This window comes from Prunus avium, chromosome 2 (assembly GCF_965620075.1).
Source record: "Prunus avium chromosome 2, drPruAviu1.hap1.1, whole genome shotgun sequence".
NCBI lineage: Eukaryota > Viridiplantae > Streptophyta > Magnoliopsida > Rosales > Rosaceae > Prunus > Prunus avium.
Window position 1 is genome coordinate 26,019,748 of NC_142285.1, and position 18,642 is coordinate 26,038,389.

Here is an 18,642-nt window from a genome sequence, read left to right on the forward strand (position 1 = left end):
ATAGGGTTAATGCTATACATATAAAGCATGTGACTGGATGGTAATGTTCATAGTGATTGCATGCTGTCGGTGAGAAAAAAACATTATCCTCATGATTTTTCTCATGCAATGTGCACCATGAGGTGATGCGAAAGAAAAAAAAAAAATCAATAGAATGTAATTTTGTGCACAAACTGTCGGTGTACATAAAGTTTTGAGTTGTAAAATTCATTCCCTTTGTCTTTATCTTCTTCTCTAGTCCTAAGGATACCAATAAAAGGATCCACCTTCGCTTAATTTACTCGTTTAAGTGTTAATTATGCCATCCATTTAAAAATTAGTTCTCAAAAGGTCGTACAATAATTACCAATGTATATTAGGCGTGGTACATATAATTTTGAGGATTTCACTAATAATTTCATTTTAGCATAATATAATATACAAAAGCTCTTATAAAACCTATTTAGAGTGAAAATCCAAAACTAGCTAATTGTTATTTTCTAATTGGTTCTTATAAAATTTTAACACACTAAGAACCAATTAGAAAATGGCAAGTGGTTAGTTTTGGATTTTTCTCTTCAATATGAGTTTTTATATAATATGTTTTCCTCCTTGTTTGTTTCTCTCTACTTCTCTTTTTTCTCTCTTTCGTCCAGTGGCTGTCGCATATTGTAGATTTCGTTGTTGAATGGTGCAATTGTGTTTGAGTTGTTGGCTTTCACGGCCACGTCCTTCTTTAGCTCAGGGAGTAGTTTTTCTTTCTTAGTGCCCGTTCGGTATTTGCTTATTTGGGGTGATAAGTGATTTTTTAAAAAATTTGTGAAACCCAACCTGTTTGATAAACTATGAGAAAATCACTTATTGTTAAAAATTGTTGTGGGAGAAAGCTATAAGGGAAAGCAGCTAATAAGGTGCTTTCATTTTCTGATTATGCAGGAATCAGTTTCGAAGAGGCGTTGGGTTTAATGATTATGCGGCAATTATTTTTTGATTATATGGGAATCCGTACCAACAACACTTTTAACAAAAAGTTTACCAAACGCCAAACTGCTTTATCTCACAGCTGATTTCTCTCACAGCAAATATGACAGCGATTATTTTCACAACACAGCAATGCCAAACTAGCCCTTAGTATTCCTTCATTTGATTTATTGTGTAATGAGCCTTGATTTTGGCTTTAGCCCAAGTGTCTTTTGGTTTTTTTACTCATTTTTTTTTCTTCTGTTTCAGATCCATGTTGACATTGGCAATGCTCTTTTGGTTGCAAGTTTATGGTGCTGCCAATGTTTTGTTGATGTGCATATTGAAGGGATGTATAGGCTTCCTATTCTTTCTTCTCTTTTCTTGTTGTTTACCCTTGAGTTGTTTAGGCGCGAGTCTTTTTTGAAAGATTACGCATTTGTTCATGTCTGTCATGCTTGCACTACTAGAATATTTGGGTTTCAGCACCATTTTCGTTTGTGCTCTTAGAGCATCTCCAGCGCAGCAACAGAACCGGGCAAAAGGCCCCCCTCGCAAGCCCAAGGCAGCTCCAGCGCTGCAGCCTGGTTTGGTGTGGGTCCCACCAGCTCGGGCAAGCCCAAGGTCAGGTTTCGCCTGGGCTTCAGCCCGAGGGCTGTGACGTCAATGATGTCAGCGAGCAAAAAAATATTTAAAAAATCCAAAAAAATTCAAAAAAAATCCAAAAAAATTTCAATTTTTTTTTAAAAAATACCAAAAAATTATAGATGCTTTCCCTATAAATACATAACAATTTTATTCACTTTCTAAATTGTTTATATTTTGTTGCATAATCTTTTTTTCCTTTCTTACCCTTGCCTTAGCCTTTTGGGATAGATTCTTGCCCTAGACTTAGCCCTCATGGGTGGAACCACAAATGGCAAGGCTGACACTATTCATGTGAATAGTGACAGCCCTTGCTTGCCCTTGCCTTAGACTTAGCCCTTATGGGTGGACATGCTCTTAGCTGCAAAAGACACAAATAATTATGCTCTATGTTCAAAGGCCATGATGCAACCACTATTAGGCTGACGGTGTTGTCTATAGCCTATAGGAGTTTCCATTGCTATAGGACACGAAAGAAAAATTCGTGTCAGAAAATATAAAGGATGAAAAATAATATTTGTGTTTGTATTATGACAAGTTACTTCAGTGACTTTATCAATTAATTAGACATATGTACAGACACAATTATAAAATTGTGCTCAATGCTATATATTTTATTTTAAAAAAAATATTACAACCCAGGTGCTCACGCGCCTAAGCTTCCACTTTTTTTTTACACCCTAAATGCAAACATGCCTGAGCAAAAAAAAAAAAAAAATGCGAACATGAAAAGAAAACTTGGGATAAGCCACTATAATATTTTGGTGCATAATATATTCTAAAACCTGTCATAGAAATATAAAGTTTAAACCCCAAATTGGGATACATGCTTACCAACTTTTGGTCTCAACAAATGGGCCCTCCTAAACTTAATCAATACTGAGCTTCCCACCCAGTTAAATAGAATTGACACCACTACGAGATTGAAGTAGATATTTTCTAGGATTGGAAAAGATCCGTGTGTTTTTTATACTATTATAAAATAATAATAATAAAACGTACGTATTTGTCCCTCTTTTTTTTTTTTGTGTGTGTTATAAGGGTGTCACATAAAAATTATTGGGCACAAATGTAGTTTTGTGTTATAAGGGTGTCACATCTGAGGATATAGACACAACTATTTGTGTCTACACAAATAAATAATTTTACTTTTTTTGAACAACTTATCAGATAATGCTTATTGTTTTCATTCAATTGACATTTGACACAATTCTTTGTGTCCAGTATAAATTTGTGCTTTATGTAAATTAATTTGACATAATTATTTGTGTTTTATGCAAGAAGAGGACGAATAAAATCTATTTGCGCTCAATGTTAAAGATGAGGGCACCATACATGTATTTGTGCTCTTAAGTTCGTGGTTTTTGCTCAATTTTGTAGTAGTGTTGGGTTTTGGATAGTATTGATTGTTTCAGTACTATCTTTGTACACTCTTATGGTGCTTAGTCTTTTTTAATAAAGCATCTATTCCAACAACAAAAATGAATTTTTAAATAAATATCTCTATAATTTTTTAGCACAGCATGATCCAACACCAAATGACATGACTCGCTAACACAAATTATAAATGAATCGATAACAAACTTATTTAATTGGAATTCTGCGAAAAATATTATGTCGGATAAGAAAACCTAAAGCTTTTTATGTTTTTTTCTTGTCAAAGAAAACCTAAAGTTAACTAGCCTAACAATGATAGGATCCACCCAAACATATGTAATATTATCCAGGTAATTACATAAATTGGATTGGCTTACCTTAGCACTAATATGGAAATTAGAATGAATGAAACTTATATAATTTCATCCTATAATAATGATAATCACATTATTATAGAATGAATGAAGCCTTGTCAGATGCACATGATGTGATTAATTTGATGACACTGATAGAGATGGTGCTTAGCCAAGCACACCTAAACCGTGGAATGGTTCAACAATTGTTAGGCACTCTCACGAACTCATTTCCACCATCACATGGGATCTCACGTAGGGGCTTAATCACAATCACAATCACGTTCTCATTCATGGATGTTATAATTCATTCATTAGCGTTATGTTTTGTTATCAAACTTTATGTATTTATCAAATAAATACTTACGTTGCTAGAATGTGACAAGAATCTAATTCTTATCAGACTTTATGTATTTATCGAGTAAATACTTACGTTGCTAGAATGTGACGAGAATCTAATTCTTCTTAGACTTTATTTATTTATTGAATAAATACTTACGTTGCTAGAATGTGACGAGAATTAACAGTTTAGATTCACAGTTTGACGAGATAACATTATCCCAAATTTGTCAAAGCTCTTCAATTTCAATGCCAGGTTTCATATGAATCCTGATGAAGCGTCTGCAGCCTGCCAATGTGCAAAAATTTAGGCCATACCTGCATTGAGGTGAACAGTATATATATATATACAGATATTGTACATGGGGTTTTGACTTTTTTCATGTTACAGGTAGAGAGGCGCGCATTTTTTGATAATTTCATTGATTATAATGCATTAAAAGTGAGAGGGTCAAACCTGTGAAGAATCCCAGAATTGGTTTTACTAGCTGAGAAAAAAGATAAGAAAAAAAAGTCACACAAGCAAAGCAAAGGAAAGAGAAGCAAAAAAGGGTCTTAAATTGTGGGTAGGTTGCTCACCCAACCCTAACCAAAAAGAACCACATGAAGAACCCAATTTTCATTTAATTTTAATACTTAAAGGTATAACTTATAAAGAAAGAAAGAAAGAAAGAGAAAGGGGAAGGGGGCTTATTAGGGTTAAGATAATGATCATAAACAACCCATAATTGATCCAATTAAAACAGACAGTGTGTATGTGTGTATGTGGGTGACCTATTTTTCTTTCTTTTTTTCCAATATAATTATCATTGTTTTTTATTTGTGTTTTTTTTCTTTTTGGGGTCTCTCTACTTCCTTTATATATATAGTTCCTCAACTAATCTCATTAAATTTCCTCTTCATTCAATGCTCTTGAATTAAATCTCCTCTTCCATTTCCAGTAAAATTAGGTGTAAGAGTTGCAGATGAGAGAGAGAGAGAGAGAGAGAGAGAGAGAGAGAGAGTAGATCATCTTAATTTGCTAGAGCCAGTGGTTTTTGTGGAAAAAGAGCTCTAGAGAGAGAGAGAGAGGTTTCGGGCAAGCTTTAAAAAGTTCAACGACCTCTGAAGACATTTATGGCGCCTGCTGTGCTGCTGTGAAGCTTAATTTTAGTGAGAGAAAACAAAAAAAGAAACAGAGAGACAGACAGAGTTAGAGAGCGATTTCAAGGACCAGTCTGGCCTTAATAATTGCTTCTCAATACAATTCTCAACTATAAATCCCTCTCTCAATTAACACTCCACTCCACTTTATATCAGTCACTCTTCCATCTCTCTGCTTCATCAAATATTTACTCCTCTCTTGTTCTTCTACTTGAGAAGCACCACCTTACTGTTAACCTTCCATATTTTTTAGATCCATTAAAGCTCTCTCCTTTTCTCAATCAATCCCACAAACATTTCATATGCATGAAAAACACAACCTGGGTTTTCCTTCTTTTCATCTATTTCTCACATTTCAGACCCATATTCCTATGACATACGTTTTATAGTAACTTCTTCCCACTTCTTTACGAGACAAGTACTTTCCCAGAAAACTTTTTCTCGGGAAAATACTTTCCAGGAAAAACAGGTTTTGGGTTTGCTTGCTGGTAGCTGGCCCAGTGAGATTGAGTGTGGTTGTTGCGTTGCATTCTTTTTGGGTTTTGGGCGATTTGGTCAATACGTGGCAAACAAGTAAGCATGGATATTGGTACGGCCTTTCTGGTTTTGACGGCCATCACAGCTTATTTACTTTGGTTCACCTTCATCTCACGGTCCCTGGCCCACGTGTCTGGCCCTTATTGGGCAGCCTCCCGGGCCTCATAGAAAATTCCGACCGCTTGCACGACTGGATCTGTGACAACCTACGCGCCTGCGGCGGCACGTATCAAACATGCATCTGCGCCATCCCCTTCCTCGCCAGAAAGCAGGGCCTCGTGACCGTCACGTGCGACCCGAAGAATCTGGAGCACATACTGAAAACCCGGTTCGACAATTACCCTAAGGGCCCCACTTGGCAATCCGTGTTTCATGATCTTTTGGGCGAAGGCATCTTCAACTCAGATGGCGACACGTGGCTATTTCAGAGGAAGACGGCCGCACTGGAATTCACAACCCGGACGCTCCGCCAAGCCATGGCTCGGTGGGTCAGCCGATCCATCAAGCTGAGGTTCTCCCCGATTCTTAAATCGGCTGAGCTTGAATCCGAGCCTGTTGATCTTCAAGACTTGTTGCTTCGGCTCACTTTCGACAACATATGCGGCTTGACTTTCGGGAAGGACCCACAGACTTGCGCGCCGGGGTTCCCAGACAACGGCTTCGCCTCGGCTTTCGACCGAGCCACCGAAGCCTCGCTACAGCGTTTTATTTTGCCCGAAGTGCTGTGGAAGCTGAAGAAGTGGCTTGGGCTTGGAATGGAAGTCACGCTGAGCCGAAGCCTTGTGCACATTGAGGAGTATTTATCCGATGAACCTTCAGCCCCTCGCATTCCAGCTCATAAGCCATCGAACCCATCTCCAGGATGTCCTGATTTACCGATTTGCCCTCGTGCATCTTGTGGTCGACGTACTGCCGGAGCTTGACCATCCGCTTGGCCATGGAGGGTCGGGTGAAGAAGGCCGAGAGCGGGTCCTTGAGGGACTTGGTGGTCTCGTGGCGGTTGTAGGACATCTGGACGTGCTTGTGCAGCGCTCCGAGGATGATGTGGCGCGCCGTGAAGTCGTCGCGCAGCCATTTCTGGTGGAGAACGACGTCGTCTGGTGGGGTGTCGGGGGTTGGGGATTTTGGGTCGGGAAGACGTAAGCGACATTGTTGTCAGCGAGGACGAAGTCGAGCTTGCTTCTCCAGGTTTGGAAGTTGGTGGTGCAGTCGAGTTGGTGGGTGGTTTTGAGTTCTGGGTATACGAGTGCGGAGAATGACGATGAGTCGCTGTTCATTGTTGAAGCAGAAACTTACTGTTGTTGTTTTCTATGGGATTTTGAAGTATAGCCGACCGGCTATACGAAAAAATCTAAAAAATATAATATTTTAAAGGTCTAGCCGAACGGCTATGCTCCAAAAATATAATATCTAAAGCGTATAGCCGCGCGGCTATACCCTACAAATAGAATATGTTAACAGTATAGACGCGCGGCTATACCAAAAAATAGAAGGGAGTTTCACTAAAACACCCAAAATAGGGGCTGAAATTATAAAAAAACCCAACACCCAAAACACTTTATAAACACACCCAAAATCCATCATTACACACACTCAAAACCCATTTATAAACACACCCTAAAAATATACAATTGTTGATTTTGGGGTTGATTTTGGGTGTGTTTCTATGTTTAAATAGTGTTTGGGTTTTTTTATAAATAGATGTCTAGAATTGGGTTTATTTATAAATTTATAAAAATGGAATGTTTTAAGCGTATAGCCGTGCGGCTAAACCCTTTAAGTAGCATAATATGGATTTCTCTTTTTTAATTACTTTAATTAGTAGTTATGTTTTAGTTATTATTTACTTAGTGAATAATTAGTATTTAAATATTTTATTCGAGAAAAAAAATAATATTTTAATTACTATTTATTGAGTAATATAATTTATGAAGTTAATTAAAATATTTAATACTAATTATTCACTAAAGAAATAATAATTGAAATATAATTACTAATTTAACTAATTAAATAAGGCAAAGATATTATTCAATTACTAAAAACAAAATTAATTAACCTAAACATACTAAGTTTTTATTATTATTATTTTTTAAATTCTGTCTCGACGAAAGTTCACCGGCACATGTCTATCGTGGCGAGTAGTACAGTTGCGTGGCAATATTGGGTCCTTTTTTATTAAAATTAATAGTATGGCCGCCTGGCTATACTGGGGGCCCTTTTTTAATTTAATTAACAGTATAGCCGCTCGGCTATACGGGGATTCTTTTTTTAAAAAAATAAAATGTATTGCCGCGCGGCTATACTCCGATGTTTTTTAAATGTTTTTAATTAATTGTATAGCCGTGCGGCAATACTTATGAAATATGCTATAAATTGAATTTTTTTTTAAGTACAGCCGCCCGGCTATACCCTATCAGTCTATAGGATTTCTAGGTTTACCCGCAATGCAAGTTTCTTACTTGCTATCGAAGTTGTTAGCCATTTAATTCTTGTTGGTTTCCTTCCTATAATTTAGCCGTGTGTTATAACTTACTTATATATGTTGCTTGGTCTCGAGGGCCAAGAGCCGTCGTATTATATCACAACTGCGGATCCGTGGCACCATATTTTTGACACAAGTTTTGACACAAGTTTTAGGCCTTTAGATCTATAAACTTTTAATGGTTGTGATGTATTTTCATTTCTCAAAACAATAAATTTTCTTCAATTAATATTTATACATTGGGATTAAAATTCTGATACTATATTAATTAAGAATTCATTCTCTCTCTCATCTCATTAATTATTTTTATTTAGTTCTTTCCCTTTCCCACTAGACTCTTTTGTTCCATCGCAGCCTCTGCATTTTTTGCTCTCTCTTTCTTCTACATTCATCATCCACCTGCGATCTTCTCTTCTCTACTAATTAATTTGTGGCTTGAAGCAAATGAGAGGGGGAAAAAAAGTAGCTATATCTTCTATATGGTCTGTTGGAACAAAGAAATCTTCCATATTTTCTCTACTAATTTGGATTTTCTTCGAGTTTCTCATATGCTATGCTATGTTTTAGCTTTAACTTATATTCAACATCTAAATAACCAATATTTATTGAAAAAATTTATTATGTGATAAAAATAAAATATTACGAAGAAGAAACTAGATTGTACGATACTATAGATTAAAATATAACATTATTATTATTTTTTTTTAAAGTAAAAATTATTGGTGGGAAATTGTAAGACGTAGAGGGGAGATGAATGAATGGAGAAGAAGAGAGAGACAAAGAGATGTAGAGCGACGAAGGGAAAGAGCCAAATAGGAAATAAAGAGAATGAAAACTAAGGCGCGTTATTTCCCTAACTCTGAAGTAATTTTGATTGAACAGAAACAAAGACCCAGTTTCTCTCCAACGCCCACAAATTGGCTAGATTTATGTGATTTACTATGCAACTTGTTGTGTAGATTATTAAAACAATGATTTATCAATATAAATCTTAACTCTAAGGATTAATTGCTAGTTTGTGATTTGGATGGAATGGTTTGCTGAAATTGGATGGCTAGTTTGTGATTTCAGGGTTACTGAAAAAGCAAGAAGAAGAAACCAAGGTGGTTGGTGTGAGTGGTTCGGCACTCTCATTCCTTAAGAGAGGTCAGGGGTTCGATCCCTGCTCTCGTACGGAGTCACCACTTTGGCCAACACTTTACCCCTTACGAGCCGACCCGATGTGAGTGGGGATTAGTCTGGGTTGTGGTTAAGGCTTTAAGGTGCCACCCATAGTTGGGGCCCATCCAGGACCATCTCATGATTTAGACCCCAAAAAAAAAAAAAAGCAAGAAGAAGAAGAAGGGAGGTGGTGTAAATGAGAAGGCACGAAGAAGAAGTGCCTTGTGTCCTTATTTAAAGAATAAAATAATTAATTTGTTTAATCACATCCTTTGATAGTGGGCTAATCCAAGGGTTTAAAGCTTGTGTCAAAATTTGTGTCAAAAAAATATATATATATATATATATTTGTACTCATAACTTTCAATGAAATTCAACATCCCAACAATTCTATCAAACATAAATAATTATGTGAAATTCAACATCCTATAAAACTTAAATAAGTGTCAGATATGGAACACAATTTTACATCTAACATAAGAAATCAGCTAAATTAACTGTGGAAGTACAGAAAAAAAAACACTGCTTTTTAATCTAATAGATGTGACACACTAGACACAAAATCCGTACTTGTACTCAATAAATTATAATAATTTAAATAATTTAAAATAATTATGTTGTTTAGGTATAGGAAATCTGTAGATTTATTGTGCCAGGTTGATGGTGGTTCAACTGACCAAAGATATGGTAGTACAAATGTTTATAGGAACTATGGAGGTTGGAAGAAGTATCTCCAATGTAATGAACTCGCTAGAAGAAAAGAAAAAGATACAATGGCTAGGGACCCATATCCTAGCCAACTGGTTGATTCAGACTCGCTGAAATCGCTACATGATCCAAAATCAACTGGACACACAATTATTACTATACACGACATGTTGAGTGCCCATCTTTTAGTTCCGTCTTCGGCCAGATTTTGTTTGTCTTCTAGAGTTGGCAGGAGAAGATTGCTTTGAAGAAGGTACAGGCAAGAGTGTTCCCCCTTTGATGCCATCTGAATCCGTCATGTGATTAAGTGTTTTTTGGGCTTCGATGTAGACTGTAAGATCTCTAATCTGTCACCACCATCATTTAGACTTGTTAAGATGAGAAACCAGCAACCTCTAAATAGTGGCTAACATGCAGAAACTCGTAACATCAATACCTGTTCTTCCAGATCAACCATCTTCTCCTCTCTTAACCTCAGTAATGCAGCTTCCCTAAAAGGAGTTTAAATCATGGAGGATATAAAAACCAAAGAATCCAGTGCCGCTATTAATAATCACAGACTTGCCTCTATGCCTTATCCTATAGATCTAGCACTGGCACATGGGTCCTGAAATGATCACTATCTGTTGTGTGGGAGAGGAGGGGACAGGATGGGAAGAAAGAAACTAACAGAAGTTTTGGCAAATACTAAATGGCTCTCCATATTTCACTTTCAGATTTTGGACAACCCCTTATTACCGTCATGGTCCTATCCGAAGTGTTAGTATCTAAACAAAGGGAGACTTGACATCTATCAATGAAGGAGAGAAAACAATATGTACCTCACTTCAATTTCCTTCAACTTCCCGCGCCGGGTTTCTTGGTCCTTGATGAGATTACTGTTGATCTAAGAAACAAACACAAAAAATAGGCACAATAAAATAAAATGAAATTTCAGAAAGAAAAAAAAATTTTGATTTCACATAAACACAGTACTCCAATGCCAAACCCCAAAATAAAGACGAGCACATTACAAACTCACATCTTCAACAGCATTTCTTTCCTCAAGACATTTCTCTAGTTTCGCTTGAATATCCAGCATCTTGGAATTTACAGCCTTCTCCACTGCTTCTAAAGTTGAACTTTCCTTTTTACTTTTGGCCTCCATAAGTAGAGCTTCATAATACTGAATTTCAAGAAAAAGAAAAGGATATTACTTGATCAACAGCCATTAGGTAGAGGGAAAAATAAGAACACAAAGAAGAAGTGTGTTTGGTGACAACCTACTTGTCTTTGAGTCTCAAGCTGACTTGCAAGAAGTCGGTTATACTCGTCTACAATCTGTTGTAGCACAATATCTAAAGATCAGTTATGTGAATAAGAAAACATCAAATAATGGATAGTGCAAGGTAGAGTAAAAGTAAAAAAATTTCTTAAAATAAATACATACAGTTTCAACTTTGCTGCTATAGAGGGCTCCACTAATTCCAGAATCGTCACTGCATTCACACCTGTCACAATCCCTTTCCACTGACAAACATTGAGAATCCGTATCAGTTATTAGCTTGCCATCAATTTTCGATTGGTTCAGGCGGTGAACATAAGCATCACCAACGTAATCCCAGATCTGCTGCCTGTTCAACTCAAGAGAATAGCAATGTTGTGTATCCTTCCAGTGCCTAACAGCATGGCCTTCTGTATATCTTTTTGAAGAACAAATAATATCAATAATTTTCCGTGCTGGACAAATTTAATTAAGACAACGCCATAGCTCATCAAGTAAATGATGCGTAGGCTATATTGTTTTCTTGCTTTGGGGACAGAAATAACCAAAGATATAAGAAGAAAAAAGAGTGCATCATGTTTACCTTCCACATCCTACAAAACCACATATTACACAAACCCAGGGATTCACAGATATTCCACATACAGAGCAAGCTGGCTTTTCATCCTGCTGCTGACAAAATCGGCAAACCTAGTGGCACACAAATATTAAATCAGCAACTTTCTTCTATATAGCTGGACTCTCAAACTTTGCTTGAGTCCTAATACATATCAGAGTTATAAAGGGCTCAATGCCAACTCAAGGGAAACTCAAGCTGAAATTGATAAACCCAATTAAGACCACAATCGTTACATAGAAATATTTCATTATAATCCACAAAAGAAATTTATTTATTTTTTCTAACTACTGAACCCATCAGTGGTCGGTCCAGTTTAATGGATTTTGAGTCCCTCAGTACCTGCAAGTAGCAATTGATATCAGTAGTGCAGTCAACAATGCTCTCAACCAAGATCTCTAATAAACTTAAACACATAAGACAAAATTTTGGAACAGAAAACCAACTCACCTGACAAGATAAATAAGTCCATTTTGAAATGCATGGACATTGAAATGAATGGTCACAAAGTGTACTTGCTATTCCACTAGTGTCTGCATCCAATCTCTCTGACATTGAAACAAAAGTTAAACCAAAATCATATAAATACTGGGCACAAGAATATCAAATCTCTGAAAAAATATAAACAGAAGAACCCCCATCCCACCAAACAAAATTGTGACTCACCAAGGCAAACTGGGCAAGTAGGTAATTCAGTACATCCTTGTGGTGGAGTCCCAGCTATTTCATCTGAATCTGTGTAGTCCACAGAAAGCAGAAACAGAATGTGGCACACCTCAGCCTGAAAAAAAAAAACAAAGAAAGAAAGAAAATCGCACACATAAGATGTACAATATACATCATACATGAATATAAACGATAATAAGAAAAACTCATTACCTCCCCAGGCGAATACTTCTTCCCATTTAAAGTGTGATAAAATCCGTCGGCGGTCATCTGATTCTTCAGCTCAACTAAAACACTGTACCGATCTTCCATCCCATCATTCCTAATCCAATTAAGCAAATACTAAATTGGACTTTGTTTGATCACTAAGGAAACAAAAACATAGATAAAATGAAACCTGAATTTCAAACAAAGATATTCACTGAACTGATAAATAGACCCTTTTTTTTCCCTTTACTTCACAGCATTGCTTTTTTAGATTGTCAGCTCAAGTTTATCTTTTAAATGTGATTTATTATATTTATGAAAATTATCAATGTAAGCCTGGCACAACTCAGTGGCTCAATTGAAGTAAAATCCTACCCGCGTTTTTTTTTATTTTAAAGAAGAAAAAAAAAACAAATTTTGCTATTTCCTCAATTTCGTCAGAAACCCATTTCAGGGTTTTGATCAAGCAACCAACCAACCGAAGATTTCCTCAATTCAAAAGTTCTTAATTTCTCGGTAAACAAAGAAAATCTAGAAGCGGTACCTGATGAAGACGAGTTCGAGGACATGGTCGATTCGGGACCCACAGAAGCGGATGAAGTCGTCGAAGGAGAGATAGTTGGGAACAGCAATGACGAAGAGGAGAGTGGATCGAGAGGCAGGACTGTTTGGCAGCGACGAGTGCCCTATGCTTCGGAACAGGTGAGCTATGCCTCTTCGCTCGCTGAATTTGGGGCTGGTGTTAGGGTTTGATTCAGTAGCACTGGTGATCTTGGAAGTTGTGATAGTGGTGAACTCGGCGTCTTCGAGGCTGAGGGGGTGATTGGTGTCCACTGAGTGGACTCGGAGGAAGAACATTGTGTTTTTCTGAGTCGACTTGGTTGGGGGAAAGAGAAAAGAGAAAAACAAAATAGAATTGACAAATTTGAGAGGCAAAGCTATTTATGCTCCAAAGCTTACTAGTATGGCTGATTTTCAGAAGGATCATATCGGATCGGAATTAGGGGATTCAATTCCATTCCGCAAAAGTTCGGAATGAAAATTATTTTCTAAAAACTTTCGGAATTTCAACATTCATTATAATTCGGAAAACTCAGAATTTTCGAAATTATTGGAAAATTTCTTAACTTACATATTTTGGAATCTTTTTGGCAAGTTTCAGAAAATCATTGAAAATTTTAAACATGTCTAACAATTCAAAAGATTAAATTTAGCTCAAAATTGAAAAATTATACAGAAAAGCTCGAAAACCTGTTATATGCTATCAATTATATGATACTAGCCTCTCTGCATGCGCTTCCGCGCTTGCGAGAGGTTTTTTTTTTTTTTTTTTTATAATTATTTTAGAATTGAAAAAAAGATAATGGGTAGTTGTGTTCCTTAGAAGGAGGATCCATTATCTGATTTTTTTTGTAATTTAAAATTTTTTTAATATGAAAAAGTGTGAATTTACCATATTATCCTCATTTAATTAATAATTTCAATTCTTAGTACCCGTTTGGCATTGCTTATTTGGAGTGATAAGTGATTTTTTAAAAATTTTGAGAACACCAGCCCGTTTGGTAACCTATAATAAAATCACTTATTATTAAAAATGACTGTGGGAGAAAGTAATAAAGGAAAGCAGCTAATGAGCTGCTTTCAATTTCTGATTATACGATAATCAGATTTGAGGAAGCGCTGGGTTTAATGAAAATTATAACATTCCAAAAATACCCCAATATGATTTCACGCTTTCATCTTCTTCGTGCGTCTTCTCTATCCCAAGCCACAGAGCACCTTCTCCTTCTCTTGCATTCTTCCTCCATTTTTTTTCTTGTTGGATCAATTGAAGCGCATTCCTAAGAAGCCACAAGACTCAAGTAAGGGGCATATTGTGTTTATTTCTTCTCAATTTCATTCTTCCCTCTTTTTCTTTAATTTTTAGGGTTTTAACTATCTTGGTTCTTCTTCACGCCATCTCTTCACAGAGATCACTCATCTCCTTCTCTTCCATACTACCTACGATTTTTTCTGGTTGGATCAATTGAATCGCACTGTTAAGCTACAAGACTCAGGTATATTTCTTTTCAATTTCCTTGTTCCCTCTTTCTCTTTGATTTCTAGGGTTTTAACTTTCAATTGTAGCTGCTGTTTGTTTTCTATATTACGTATTGGCATGAGAATGGCATTTTTCTATTTGGGTTTTAGGGCAAGTTCCTATAAATTGATTGAATTGGTATAGAAAAGGGAAATAGTCAAATAGACTTCGAGGAGGTCATAATTAACTTCTTGGAATTTTCTACTTGGAAACAGGCAAAATAGATTTCGAGGCAAATAGGGTCAACCTCCAAAGCATTATTCCTTGTTCCCGAAGATCACAGTGAACTAGATCAAAAGCAAGCCAACTTTTATGATTACTCAAATTGAACGAATAGCTAGTACACAAGTCTCACAATAGAAGTTTGGCGTAGCACCATGAAGGAAACACATATCTTAAACAACCCAAAGACGGATGTCCTCAACGGCAATGCTATAACCTATTTGTGTGTGTGTGTGTATCTGATATTATTGCTCTAGGCTTGATAGTGTAAAGTCAGGTCATATAACCCCTCTCCTTTTGCCTCTTGTCTTGAGATCATAGTGAACTAGATCAAAAACATATATGTTTTTAATTGAATTTGAGTCATTGTTTTATTTCATATGATCCGTAAATTCATATACAATTATTTGCACATATCATTCATTGAAAGTACGTTTAAGGTGTCCTTCATTGGTGAAGTGTATTATTTTCATTTTGTGAATTTTGTTTCACAAAAAACAATCTACTGGAACAAATCGGTCATATTTAAACACTTTTAGGTTTAACAGGATGGCTAAGGAAATTGATCCTATATGAAAATCGCTTCAATTATGTATTTGCATTAGAGTAGGATAACTCCTTTAGTTTTTTGTTTTCCACCTTTCCCAGCACTGTGTGGAAGCTTAACTATAGAGTTCCTTGTGGCCTCATCTTAGAGACAATCCTATTCAGTTGCCTCCTTATTTTTCTGGTTTTTGGTGCCCGGCTACCAACAAGGTATGGGTATTCTGTGAGCAATTTGAAGTGCCGTAGTTAGAAACTTAATTGTTGTTTTAGTGGGAGGATATTACATTAGTTAACATGGGAGAAGGGTTTTATCCTTCTATAAATGGTCATGTCAACCAGTCGCTTGGGATTACTTCATTATATGAATTTACCGATCATGTGTAGGATTCCAATTTCATGAAGGTGAAGAGAGCAAAATATGAATTTCTATATAATTTGGGAAATAGCGTATAAACAAAAGAGATCCTGTAGGTGTTTATTTTGTTCTCTGTGACTATATGATTACTCTTTGAGATTCTTGCTCTAGCATATCTTAAAAGGGCAGATTGTTTCTGCAGTTCTATTTTACTCTTCTTAGTTGTACATTTATGTTTCATTGTTGTCTTGCCTTTTGGTTTTTCTTTTCCCTATCTCTATGCCGCTTATCCATAGTTTGGTTTGTTTGTAATTCGCTTGTATACCTATTATTTTCTTTTGTGCTTATATGTAATGTCTTTGTTGCAATAAGATGACAAAGAAGAATAGTAACTTCACCACAACTGAAAATGTTGCAAGTGGATCCCGAAAATTATCAGCATTATGGAATGCTCAAACTATAGCCATCTTCATTGACCTTTGTATCAAGGAGGTGGATCTAGGCAATCGTCCCGGTACTCACTTTAATAAAGTTGGATGGGCAAGATTGGTTACAAATATTAGTAAAGAGATAGGAAGACCATATGAAAAATTACAATTGAAAAACAAGTGGGATTTACTGAAAAAAGAATGGAAATTATGGAAAGATCTAAAAGGGAAGGAAACTGGTCTTGGGTGGAATGTCGCTAAGAATACTGTTGATGCTTTCTCTCACAGCTGATTTCTCTCACAGCAAATTTGAAAGCGATTATTTTCACAGCACAGCAATGCCAAACTGGCCCTTAATGTTTGCATTAATCAAGGACATTTTCTGGTATTTTGAATGTTTCACCATTCTCTTCCTTTTGCTTTATATATATAGATTATCCTTTATAAAATAGCTATCTATGTTTATTTGGTCATTAAGTCATATCAAATTTAACATAAAACTAGTCATTATGTGTAGTCTAAGCTTAAAACCTCAATATATTTCGGAATTTGGAATTTTCAAAATCTTGAAATACATTCAAATTCCAATCCAATTTTTTTTCTTTAGAATTCTCAGATTTCAGAACTTTCAGATGTCAGAATTGATTTGGACTCGCCAAAATCGAAAATTTTCGGGTCGAAATCGGAATTTCCAATCCAACTTGCATCCCTACTTACTAGTGTCGAGAGTCACTCACTCTCTTAGATGTACTTGGACCATCTCTAAACATGTTAGGGCTACACACATACCACCCATATGATATTGGTGCGCAATGCAATTGACATTCGTTCTTTAATTTTTTTTTTACCTAGCCGCTCTCTCTTCCTAGGAAAGAAAACCCAAGGCTTGTAGACTAGCCGCCACCCCCCTTTGGGGGTGGGTGACCTCCTTTTGCTCTCCCCCCTCCCTCCCCCTCTCCCCTGCCTCTATCTTGCCCCTCTCCTCTCCTCTCGCCCCTCTCTCCTTTCCTTCCTTTGTTTCCCGTCCTCTCTTTCCCTCCCTCCTTGAGTTTTCTTCCTCACCCTTTTCTTTTGCTGTGACTTTGGGATTTTCTGTTATTTTGCAGGGAGTGTGTGGGTGGGTTTGTTGTTCTGCTCCTATTCTGGATCTACTTTGTCCGAGGATTGCCTCTGTGTTTCGGTGGCTTGGGTGGTTTCCCCTGTGGCCGCCTCAGTTGGTTTATTGTTTCCATTGTTGTGTCGCGCGACCATTTTTTTGCTCTGTTTGTTTCTTTTGCATATGTGAGATTTGATTCATGCTGGAAAACTATTTCAGATCTGTGATTTGGTGGCAAACAAGGTGACCAAGCGTGCTGTGCGATTCTCTTCAGCCTTTTGTGCTGCTTTTGTTTTCAACCCGTTTGTGGTGTTGATCTTCTCTTGTAGTTTTTACTTGTAAGAGCCTATAGTGCTTGATATGCATTTTCTCTTCCTACCAATGGCGGCTATTTCTCGGCACCTTCCCTTCACCACCATCTTCAGCGCCTCGACCACACGAGGGTCTCCTCTCCTTGGTGACTCTTATGCAGTTGAGGTTGCTTTTAAAGTGCTTATGTCACTTATTGCTTGGATTATGGTAGCGCTCTTTGTAGCTTTGGTGGCTTGTCCACCACCATTTTCTGTCTCGAGCATTGGTTACTGGTTCCTCTCTGGTGGGTGTGGGCTTTGTTGATTATGCTGCTGTTTGGTTATGGGTGGTGTGGCATTTCCCTATTCTGTATTCACTACCTTTTGTGTGCACTTTGCTTTTCTGGGCTTTATGTCCTCTTCAAGTTTTATGATGTAGTAGGTTTTATGCCTTCTTGTGTTGCAGTTGGTCGAATTCCTTTGTGGAGCTCACTTTGTTGTAACCGGCTTTTGCCTTCTATCTTATAAAATTTGATTCTGACCCAAAAAAAAAAAAAACCATGTTAGGGCTTAATTCAAAATTTCACCCTCCAAAATACAACTATTTATTTATGGACCGGACTCAAATTGTTTTTTCCTTCAACCATGCAGACTCATTATTTGAGTCCGCAACTGCATTAAATTATTTAAAAACGGTTAATCCCTTCTTCTTATTTATCATTTATTTTTCTTGACATTATTTTTCTTTCGTGATTTCATTTTTTGAATATTTTAACCTAAAACATCATATAATTTTACTTAAAAATAAAAACAAGTACAATGACATTTTATTTCAAAAACTTTGAAAGTAATAACAAGTACCAAATGACCTATATTAAAAAAAAATCTAATAATTGTTAGATCTCATAGTCGTCGGTTGGAATTCAAAAAAATAAAAGAACAAGTTGTTCAGACTTAACCGTTAGAGTTCAACGCACAAAAGCCAGAAGGCACACACTCGTCCTTGAATTGGTGGGCCTCAACTACGACATCAATTGGGCAATGGTCTGCAAAATCATGTGGGCTGGAAAGTGACTTGCGCTTGTACTCCACCAATTTTCTGTATGGGCAAATATCCGTACTACTATTTGGCCTGGGTTTTTGCATAGATTGATGTTTGGACCGGCTGCATACAATGGTTGGAGAAGG

At 36.7% G+C, this 18,642-nt stretch overlaps 1 protein-coding gene, 1 long non-coding RNA gene and 1 pseudogene across 2 annotated transcripts; 2 read left to right on the forward strand and 1 right to left on the reverse strand.

Moving 5' to 3' along the window:
* Positions 1-5,188: 5,188 nt before the first annotated feature.
* LOC110760821 (cytochrome P450 86A8 pseudogene) lies at positions 5,189-7,117 on the forward strand (annotated as a pseudogene).
* Positions 7,118-9,604: 2,487 nt separating this feature from the next.
* Positions 9,605-13,656, reverse strand: LOC110760820 (BRAP2 RING ZnF UBP domain-containing protein 1-like). The gene is made up of 11 exons (XM_088249547.1): positions 12,982-13,656; positions 12,444-12,552; positions 12,231-12,345; positions 12,015-12,112; positions 11,532-11,638; positions 11,114-11,366; positions 10,951-11,004; positions 10,706-10,849; positions 10,506-10,570; positions 10,121-10,175; positions 9,605-10,031 (listed from the first exon to the last, which is right to left on the reverse strand). The coding sequence occupies exons 1-11, from the start codon at positions 13,293-13,295 to the stop codon at positions 9,870-9,872; spliced, it is 1,476 nt and encodes a 491-aa protein (XP_088105673.1). The 5' UTR covers positions 13,296-13,656; the 3' UTR covers positions 9,605-9,869.
* A 520-nt stretch (positions 13,657-14,176) lies between these two features.
* On the forward strand, positions 14,177-17,848 carry LOC148296741 (uncharacterized). The gene is made up of 3 exons (XR_015833565.1): positions 14,177-14,299; positions 14,408-14,494; positions 17,384-17,848. It is a non-coding gene; the product is annotated as an uncharacterized LOC148296741 (long non-coding RNA).
* The last annotated feature ends 794 nt before the right edge of the window (positions 17,849-18,642 follow it).

What these genes read in the sequence shown, in the direction of transcription:
- LOC110760820 (XM_088249547.1), bottom strand. Translation starts at nt 13,295, where the DNA reads ATGTTCTTCCTCCGAGTCCACTCAGTGGACACCAATCACCCCCTCAGC. An exon ending in GGTTTTGTAGGATGTGGAAG is followed by an intron (nt 11,367 to 11,531) that starts GTAAACATGATG and finishes TTCTTCAAAAAG; the next exon opens with ATATACAGAAGGCCATGCTG. An exon ending in AGCTTGAGACTCAAAGACAA is followed by an intron (nt 10,850 to 10,950) that starts GTAGGTTGTCAC and finishes CTTGAAATTCAG; the next exon opens with TATTATGAAGCTCTACTTAT.